The following is a 10,101-nucleotide window of genomic DNA, read 5'->3' as shown; positions in this document are numbered from 1 at the left end:
TTCCTCCCAAAAAGACTGTTGATACTGCATCAGTTCAAAATTTCAAAACCAAGATTGATCTGTGTTTGTTGGGATGAGGGTACTAAAGGTTAAAGGGCCAAGGTGAGTAAATGGATTTAAGGTAAAGACCAGTTATGAATTATTGAATGGTGGAACAGCTTTGAAGAAATCAATGTCCTTCACATGTGCCTAGTTCCTATAAATCCCCTTTCTCACTAAATCCCCATCCTCTTCCTTGTGGTCAGTCCAAAATTGGCAATCCCCACTCCTTGAAGAATTTTGCATATCATTCACTCACTGACCACAAAGATGACCAGCATAGCAATCAGTGTCAAACATATTCACTTCTGCTTCAAATCAAGTTCAAAGTAATATTGTGCAGTACATAATTAATATTTATTAATCTCCACCGATATGGAACTCAGCTGTCACTTCAAAGAAAATACTTGGCTCAGATAGTTGGAAAAAGATACTGTTACACAGAGAGAGAGACACAAAAATAAGAATTAACTTACATTTACATAGCACATTTTCATATATCAAAAGTATTTCAGAGATCTTCGCATTCAAGAAATTATTTTTTGATGTATGGTCACTGTTGCTCAGTTAAGGAAATCATCAATTATTTTGCCCACAGCTTTGCCCCACAGTGAAATTGAAATGATCAATGGATATGTTTTTAAAGTATTGGTTGAGGGAAGAATATTGATCAGGACATTTGAGGAATTCCTGGCTCTTCTTCAAAAACTGCCTTCAACATCAATTTGAAGAACTGGAGAAGGCACAAAAGGTATTCAACATCCAGTTTGAGTGTTCTGGTGTTGCACTGAAGCCCCAAGTGAGATTATGTACTGACAAATGTCCATATAGATAAAGCAGAATTATACACTTAGTACACTCCCTCATCACACCAGGTAAAGTGCAGGTTCAATTTTGCTTTATGTGCCTTATAAAAGAAAGAAGCTGTGTCTCTCTAGCACTCCTCACTTCTTCAAACATGTTTCATGGAAATGTAGAACAGTTACATCACAGAAGGACGCCATTCAGCCCAACGTGTTTGTGTTTGCTGTAAAACAGCTATCCACCTATCTTTTAACTTCATTTCTTGCTTTTGGTCTGTAGTTCTATTGTTCACAGTACTATTTTTTTGTAATTGTGAGGATGGTTTTTGCATCTTCCACCCTTTCATGCAGTGAGTTCCAAACCTCCACTAGCATCTAAATGAAAATGTTGTGTTTCTTATCCTAGCAACATGCTCAGAAAATCTCTTCTCTATTGTCTCTGGTGTGATCACTTCCTCACTGTAATATGGTGACCAGAACTGATTGCCGTGCTCTAGCCAAGGCTGCACTAATGCTTTTGTATTCTGTATCTCAACTAATAAAATATCCCGTATGCCTTTTTAACCACACTACCTTCAGGGATTTGAAGACATGTACTCCAAGATCCCTTTGTTCCTTTACATTATTTCAGAATCATTTCACAGTTAATGCATTAATATTTGATGTGCAGACATTGTTACTATATAGAAAAGATGACAAGCAAATTTCAATGCAGTAAAATCCCAAAATAGCAATTGAGATAAATAAGCAGGAAACCTGTTTTGTGGTATGAGTTGATGAACAAATGTCAAATGGAATAATTCATAAACAATCTTTTCCATTAACTTGCATCTCTGGCAATGTAGCCCTTTGCACAGTACTGCACTGAAATATTGCAGTTCATTATGTATTGTGATTTTAATGCCCTCGGGAGGTTGGTCCTCTACATCAACAACAATGTATGGGATATGATAGCAAAATTAACAAGTGACAGCAAATTAGTACGATGATTGCTAGGTGGCACCTGGTTGAAAGGTCATTTGGATTTAGAGTACAAAGTTTTTTTAAATTATCTAACACACATATAATTGAAGCTATTGTTTTTGGAGGAAAAATTTTCAGATGTGCAGACATTCATTTTAACAATTCTCACAGAAACCAAATCTGATTGCACGCTTTTAGCACTGTTCATGGTGAAATTTCGTCAGTAATGAAGATACCAAGTACAGATTTGAATATCTGCTTCATAAGTCTCTGGTTTATTAATATGATCCTGAGTTGTCTAAGACTTGTCACTTCAACCCTTTCTCCTATTTCCACTTTGGCTTTTCTTTTTTTCAGCGATGCTGTTCTAAGAAAAATCTCAACATAAGATTCATCTGCCTGATGAGCATTTTGCAGATCCCTGGTTGAAGCATGGAGTTTAGCAACTTCAGACTGTCTCCCCTGTTTCCTTGCTTGAATCTTAATGCTGTTACCTTCTATTCTCTGACAGTTTCCACTCATCATCCTTTGAATTCATCTGCTGGAGTACTCACGGAATTAAAAACAGAAACCATTAAAACATTAAGAGAAATAAGAAACTTGCATAAGACTGGATCCTGATATCAACAAATTTAGTGATCTCGTATAGTTGGAAAGGGGTGCTGCTATATAAAGAGACATGGTAATATATACATATCTGAACACAGGTACCAGCACTGACTTCTCTCTGGCATTACAACTCTTGCAAGTCTAAGTGGCTCAACATATCAGACAGTGCATGAATAATTTCATAGGACAGATGCAGGCTTCCAAACTCTCCTCTATTTGAAGAAATAAATTGCACTTTGTAGTGAATAAAGTACTTTTGAAATGTAGTCACTGTTGTAACATCGGAAGCCTGGCATCATGTTGTATATAGAAAGCTTCTGCAGCGTATTAATGACCAGATTGTCTGTTTTAGTGAAGTGGATTGATGGATAAATATTGGCCAGGATTTTTAGTTGAATTCCCCTGCTCTTCTTTGAACTAGAGCCTTGTGATCTTTTGCATTCACCTGAAAGGATAAACGGAATCTTGGTAAAATGCCTCATCCAAAGACTGCTGGAATATTGACCTAGATTTTAGACTTGAATCCATAACCTTGTAATTTGGAGATAAAGGTTTTATCAACAGAATGTTGCCTGATACTTTAATGTAATGTGCAAAGCAAGCAAATTGAAATAAAATTAAATCTTCCAACTTTATCATATTGCACTTGGATAAAACTGAATAGACCAAGAAATGAAAAGAATTGGAAAAGTCATGCCAATAGATTCTTCCATTTTTATTTTTATTGTCTCATAGTTTTTGTAGGCACGGCAGAACACTGAATATACAATGTATGTCTGATTAAAAAGTGTTTAAAAAGTGATTATGCAGAGAAACATAACAAACATATGAATAAACTTCAAAACATTGCAACAAATTATCAAGCATATAACAAAACCTGCAGCTTAGGACTTGCAGTATTTTATCAAAAGCGTACTGCCGCTTACTACAAGAGAACACTTTGCTCTTTCCTCTGGGCAATGTATGCCTCAGAAGATATTTACACATCAGAAATATTGCACCATTAAAAAAGTAAAAAAAAACCTCAATCTTCTACCTGCTAACAGTCTGTTTAGAAGCCCTATGATATGTAACAGACAGTAGAATATAACAATACATTTTGGTATAGAATCCATGTGCTGTACAGTATATACTGAAATTTTCTAAATGCAAGATGGCCTCAGGTCAATTGCATACTTTAGAGTTTTTATATAATACATTTTCTGAGATAAGGAGTTACTAAATTATTAAAAACTAAAATCTGTGTAATGTATCATTTTGAGCTGTTACAATCTTCTGCAAAGTTGTATGTTTTAACCAACAGGAACAAAACATTGGTATATATGCTGTAAAGGTTACTGTGAAGTAACATTATAGCAAGTCTTAACCAAACAAATTTGTGAAATTTTCAGGTTATCTCCTCTCTTAAAAGTGATGACTCTGTACAGTTTGATGGCTTCTAGGAGCCTGCATCTCTTCAAAGCTTATTATGTGTGAGCATGAACAAACTGAGCATAGGTTTGGAGTTTTCAGCCACGGGGTAGAATCACTGGACAGTAATCAAGAGCAAAAACCTTGGCTATTTTCTATCCCAAGAGTAATCAAACTAGTTGTGGAATGCTAAAGGAAACCAAAGGAGATATGCTACAGGGTACAGCTAAAAGGCAAATTCTTATGTTAAAGGTGCATGAAAGATGACTCTGTAAATTATATGCAGAACGTAATTATAGAAAATAATTATGCCCAACTTCAGATTAAATACAATGGTGAGGTAAGGTGGGCAGATTCAAGGTAATGACAGATGGCATATGTTAGGAAGTTAAATTTCACAGAAATTTGGTCAATAGATACATTGATTTCCAGAAAGAATCATAACTGAAAAATGTAAAACAAATTATTCAAGAAACTGGTGGATGCTGGATTGTTTGGAATTTCCTACGCAGGTAAGCTGGAATGGACCAAATGGAGATCCTTATCAATTCTTCATTGAAACAGTGTCAACATTCTAGGACTTCATGCCGAGCAACATTGTGGGAACACTTCCACCAAACATTTGCAGTTTTTCAGGAAGGCAACCTGTCAGCAACCTTCTCAAGAGCAACCAGGAATAGGGAAAAAAAATGTTGCCCTTGCCAGAGATACTCAAAAACTTGAGAATGCATTATTTTCAACACTATTTTATGGTCTTGGGAACTGGTCCCACCTTAAATGAGATTGACCAACTCAGCATAAATCATAAGGGTTGGAACCTTCTGGTCTGCCTGATACACTAGGGCTGATTTTCAATGAAGGTCTCCCACTTGCTTGCTGAAACTTCACACAAAAGTCTCATATTATCTCATTTTACCAAACTTTCCATAATTCGTCTTCAGAACAATAGGGAAAATCCCATTTAAAAAACTCCCCTCTGTTGCTATACTAGAGTTTCAACTTACCCACATTAAGTTATTGGATATGTTTTCTTATATAAGTAAAGATTATTTTGAATACTATAAATTGCTGTTCCATTATGCATCATTTAAAAAGAAAAATAATCATAACCCTATGCCTGCCAACTTACAGACAAGAGTTTAAAATGTTACTTCAGCCGTTAAATACTCGCATCAAATAAGGGATTTGTATTACATTGTAATATAATACACTGGACCACACTTTCATTTAGAGTGCCAGTAATATTTTGCTGAGGCCCTTTCCATGCAAGACTTAGTGCACAGTATACCCAGTCTGTGAGTGATCCAGTCTGTATGGTGTTCAGGTTGTATTAACTCGTTGCTTGAAACTGTGTGGGATTCAGTCTGTGTGAGACATCATTGCTGTGGGGTCCAGTCTGTGTGAGATACAGTCTACCTGAAATGCCTTTCTCTGGGATCTTATCTACACAGATGTAGTTGCAGTAAGAATCCAAACTGTGCAGAGAGTTGATTCTCTGGCATGCAATGCGCCTGTGTAAGTTCCACTCTATTTAGAATGTAATCTATCTGGTATTTGGCCTGTCTGGAATCCATTCTGTTTAGTATTTTATCAGCCTGGGGTGCAATCTGTATAGGATTCAGGACATGTTCCATTTTGTAGTAATGCTGCATTATGTTAAGCCACCCAATCAATTCAGTGTTTGAGGCAGAGTTGTAGAGTTACTCATATGTGTAGGATTGATAGGTGGAGACCCCCTCCCACCCACCCACACACCCAGACGTTTTCACACATCTCAACAGTCAACGTAAATTTAAGCCTAACTCCTCCCTGGACAGGGACTGACTCCCGGAGACTGGGCTGAGGCTCAGGGGGAAGTCAAATTCTGAAATTCGGTTCATTGGCTCAATGCAGAGTGTGTGGCGATGCACCCTATCGCATAATCCGTGAACAAACACATGCTTAAATACTCTCTGGACGAGGGCTGTCTAGAATAGCTCTCACAGGAACGACATTTGCAGCTAGCAGACAGAGATTGTTCAGGAGCCGGTCTGGCTCAGGTTCTCAGAGGGCTGCAGAACCTCAGACTCCACCAGGGATTGATGTCCCTCGCCGTCTGTGGGTCTCATTCTCAGGTTTATGGACCCATAGGTCTTTCTGGTTCTGCCACTGACCATAAAGTTCCTTCTCCCGTACAACTCACCTTTGCAGATAGAGACCATGAGTAACAAGGACAGCAGCATCCCCCCCAGTGTCAGCAGCCCCAAGCCGGCGATGATGCATTTGTCCAAGTGAGAGCCTAACAAAGCGTAATGTAATTCCAGCCTCTCCATCTCCCGTGCTGTCACCGTGTCCGGATCCACCTTCGACTCCCTCGGGATGGCATAAGCGATAACCACCAACGTGATACCGGCCACCAGGAACACCAGCGCCACTGTGAAGCCATAATCAACCGACTGAGCAGCTCCCTCGGAGTCCGGCTCCTCCTCGGAGCGGGGCGATGTCTCCTGGGCTCTGTCCCGGGTGCTGTGGGTGGGCACAGCCCCCAAGCCGTGTCCTGTGTCGTTGGCCGCGGGTGGGTTGCTGAAGGAAGTCTCCTGCTCCTGCTCGCCGCCCAGCCGCGGAGCTGTCCGTGGTGCTGAAATCTCCCGGCTCCAGCAGCCGTTCCCTCGCAACTCCAGCCGGGGGCCGCAGCTTGTGTCACCGGCGTCGGTGCTCCTCACTTGCAGGGGGTGAAAGCACTCCGCAGACGCCATTGGAGTTCGTTTACCGTGTACATCCCAGCGATGCTTAACTGTAATAAACCCTGCAAACACAGGCAAAGCGACAGCTCAGTGTGGAACAGGAGTTAATAAGACGGAGCCACATCAGCTAGGGAAACCTTCCCAAAAGCGCCAAAACAAACCCTTCACGCTGAGGAAAGGTGCCAGATGTCATAGAATGATGTCCCGGCCTTTGATCTCTATACTGCTAAGAGACAGGTGGCTATATAAATTCACCAACTTAGAGAAAACCCGGTGTTAACATACAGACATGGATGCGGTAGTGGGTACATGATATCTCTTATCAAAATTCATTGACGGCCAGCAAGCCCCTTCAACTCCATCTCCCTTGTATACTACAACCCGGGGGGTAGGGGGGGGGCGGTTCATGTCCTAAAATACCGATCTCCAATTTCTCTGAGTGCAAACATTCCAATCTCAGGCTCTCTCTTTCTCTCCCCAGTATCTCGCCGTCTCTCAATCTCTGGAATACCCTGTATTCAGCAAACCATTCGCTCGCCACCCCCACCTAAGATTTCCATTAACCCTCCCCCATCCACCCCCCAATCCCGTTCACCTAATTCCTAGAATCTGCCTTCATTTCCCGAAAGGAATATTTTGCTGCTTCCCTTCTGTTTCCTCGCTTTAAACCCTCACCGGGCGCGCCCCCGTCCATTGCCTGATCTCCTTCAAACTGACTCCAAGAGCAAAAGATGCGGGGTGGGGACGGGAGGGGGAGGGGGGGTTCAAGGATGGAGGTGAAATCCTCTGTCCTTTATTACATGATCAATAGTGAACTCTGCCTGAAAGGCGACCCACATAAAGGCAATGCTAGGGGCCGGAGGGCACCATGCCATCGCTAAGTGATTGGAGTAGACAGTGATGCCCCTTTTAGACTCCATCACAATGACCCGGCCCTTTGTCCTACCCGTTACACAGCCTACCTCCCACTCACTGAAGACACAATATTCAAAGTTTCTTGCCTGCTGTGATTCCGATAATGATGTATTCAATCCAAAACAGACCAGTGAGTTCGGCGGAATTGATTGATACCTGAATGAGACTAATTTTGCCCAAATTTCAAAGCCAGGTTCTGGATTTCGCGGCGCATCGACAATAGGAGAGATTTGCGAGAAGAGACTGCGAGAGAAAGAGTTCAGAAATTGAAAGAGAGGGAGAGGGCAGAGACTGAGAGGGAAAGAGGGGGAGGACAGAGACTGAGAAAGAGAGAGAAAGGACAGAGGTTGGGGGAGAGAGAGAAGACGGAGTCTGGGAGAGAGAAGACAGCGCCTGGGAGAGGGAGAGAGAGAAAGAGAAGGGGGAGCCAGAGAGAGAGCGAGAGGACAGAGACTGGAGGAGAGAGAAGACGGAGTCTGAGAGAGAGGATAAGACTGGGAGAGAGAAGAGGGAGTCTGAGAGAGAGGATAAGACTGGGAGAGAGAAGAGGGAGTCTGAGACAGAGGTAGAGGACAGAGACAGTACAATGGCGTCTGTCACCACAGGCGAGCCTGGGCTGGGCTGGATTCAGGCCATTGATCTGGAAGCAGGGGCGGTGACTTGTGTATCCGTTAGAGCCGGGGCCCCGGGCCGGCCCTGAAACAGCCAGAGTCGGTGTAAAGCTCCCTCCGATTTGTTAAGAGCTGTTCCATGCAATGGCCACACTCGGTAACAATCAGGTACAGTAACTTCATTGCGGCCCGCAACTTGCCTCGTTAATTTGTCAGACAGTGAGCTACCCGCCTGTCACTGGGGAGCGTTCTGCTGCTTTCAGCTCTTTTTGACTGTTCTCGCCCTCCAAGCGCTTCCCAGTTCCCAGCCGGCGGAGGGTTCACTCTGGGAAACGTGTAAGGTTGGGGAAAACTGCAGCCAACCCCCTCGGGCTCATTCCGAACACTTTCCGCTCTCTGTAACTCCACCCTGCCCCCTCCCCCGGCTGGTGTTTGCGTGTCATGCAGTCCTGATTTATTCAGGCTAGGTGGGGTGGGACCCTGGCTCATCTCCACTCTGCCCCCCACCCCCACCCCGCCCTCCCCCTCCTCTTGCTCCGTGAGCTCTCCACGGTTCACTGTCAGTTAGGGTTGATTCGCTCTGACTGCCTTCAGTCTACAGTGCTACAGTACTGTCAGGAATTACTCACTCACGCCAGCCCCTGCCTAACAAACCCCACTCTACAGAAAACACAAATTCCTACAATTACCACCCACCAGTAAAACAGCACCCCCCCCCCCCACCGTGTAAATTAAACAGCCCCTTGTGTAAATCGAATAGCCCCTATGTACATAAAACAAACCCTTATGTAAATTAAATAACCACTGTTTATAAAAAACAGCCGTCCGTCTAAATAAGACAACCCCTGTGTAAATTGAACAGCCCCTGCGTATATAAAACAGTCCCCTGTGTATATAAAACAGCCTGCTGTGTATATAATAGTCCCCTGTGTAAGTTGAACAACCCCTGATTAAATAAAACAGCCCCTCCATAAATAAAAAGCTCCCTCCATAAATAAAACAGCCCCCTGTGTAGATAAAACAATGCCCTCTGTAAAATGAAAGACCCCCTGTGTATATGAAATAGCCCCGTCTGTAAAGTTATACAGCCCCCTGTGTAAATGAAACAGCCCCCTATGTAAAATTAGACAGCCCCCTGTATATGTGAAACAGCCCCCTGTATATGTGAAACAGCCCCCTGTGTAAAATCAGACAGCCCCTTAATATGTGAAATAGCCCCCTGTGTAAAATCAGAAAGTCCCCTGGGTAAAATTAGACAGCCCCCTGTATATATGAAACAGCCCCCTGTGTAAAATCAGACAGCCCCCTGTATATGTGAAACAGCCCCCTGTGTAACATCAGACAGCCCCTGTATATGTGAAACAGCCCCCTGTGTAAAATCAGACAGCCCCTGTATATGTGAAATAGCCCCCTGTGTATATGAAACAGCCCCTTTTGTAAAATCAGACACCCCCGTGTATATGTGAAAGACCCCCCTGTGTATATCCCCCTGTGTAAAATCAGAAAGTCCCCTGTGTAAAATTAGACAGCCCCCTGTATATATGAAACAGCCCCCTGTGTAAAATCAGACAGCCCCCTGTATATGTGAAACAGCCCCCTGTGTAAATAGCCTCCTCTCTGTGGAGACCAGTCTGAACCCGGTTTAAGTGTGCCAGCTCACATGCGTTTTATTGGAAACCAGTTTTTGCTGAGACCCAGCGACAGTGCAGCACATCAGTGAGCTGATTTACAGCCAGCCATCTCGGGCATTTTCAAGACTACCCTCCCCAGCCCGAACCCCGTGTCCGGACATCCCCCTACGCGCCCCCACTCCCTGGCCGTCTTAGAAACGCAGCCGCTCACCTCCATCTCTGCCCTTTCTCGCTGATCGGAACTGCTTGGGATTCTGGAAACTGCCCCCACCCGAACGCCAGGAATCTACAATCCACTTACCGGGCAACACTGACTTCCCATCATCACCTGAATAAAGAGAGCAGCTGACTCCAAGCACTGGGAAGGCGGCGGCTTGGAGCTCGGGGGGGGGGGGGC

General features: G+C 43.5%; 1 protein-coding gene across 1 annotated transcript; it reads right to left on the bottom strand.

Annotated features, from left to right (window-relative positions):
- Nucleotides 1-3,094: 3,094 nt before the first annotated feature.
- On the bottom strand, nt 3,095-10,019 carry tmem74b (transmembrane protein 74B). The gene is made up of 2 exons (XM_043710887.1): nt 10,006-10,019; nt 3,095-6,609 (listed from the first exon to the last, which is right to left on the bottom strand). The coding sequence occupies exon 2, from the start codon at nt 6,557-6,559 to the stop codon at nt 5,843-5,845; it is 717 nt and encodes a 238-aa protein (XP_043566822.1). The 5' UTR covers nt 6,560-6,609; nt 10,006-10,019; the 3' UTR covers nt 3,095-5,842.
- Nucleotides 10,020-10,101: the final 82 nt, after the last annotated feature.

The sequence above is a fragment of the Chiloscyllium plagiosum genome, chromosome 20 (genome assembly GCF_004010195.1).
Source record: "Chiloscyllium plagiosum isolate BGI_BamShark_2017 chromosome 20, ASM401019v2, whole genome shotgun sequence".
NCBI classification, from domain to species: domain Eukaryota; kingdom Metazoa; phylum Chordata; class Chondrichthyes; order Orectolobiformes; family Hemiscylliidae; genus Chiloscyllium; species Chiloscyllium plagiosum.
The sequence above is the reverse complement of the archived record's forward strand: the minus strand, read 5'-3'. Positions and strand labels throughout refer to the sequence as shown.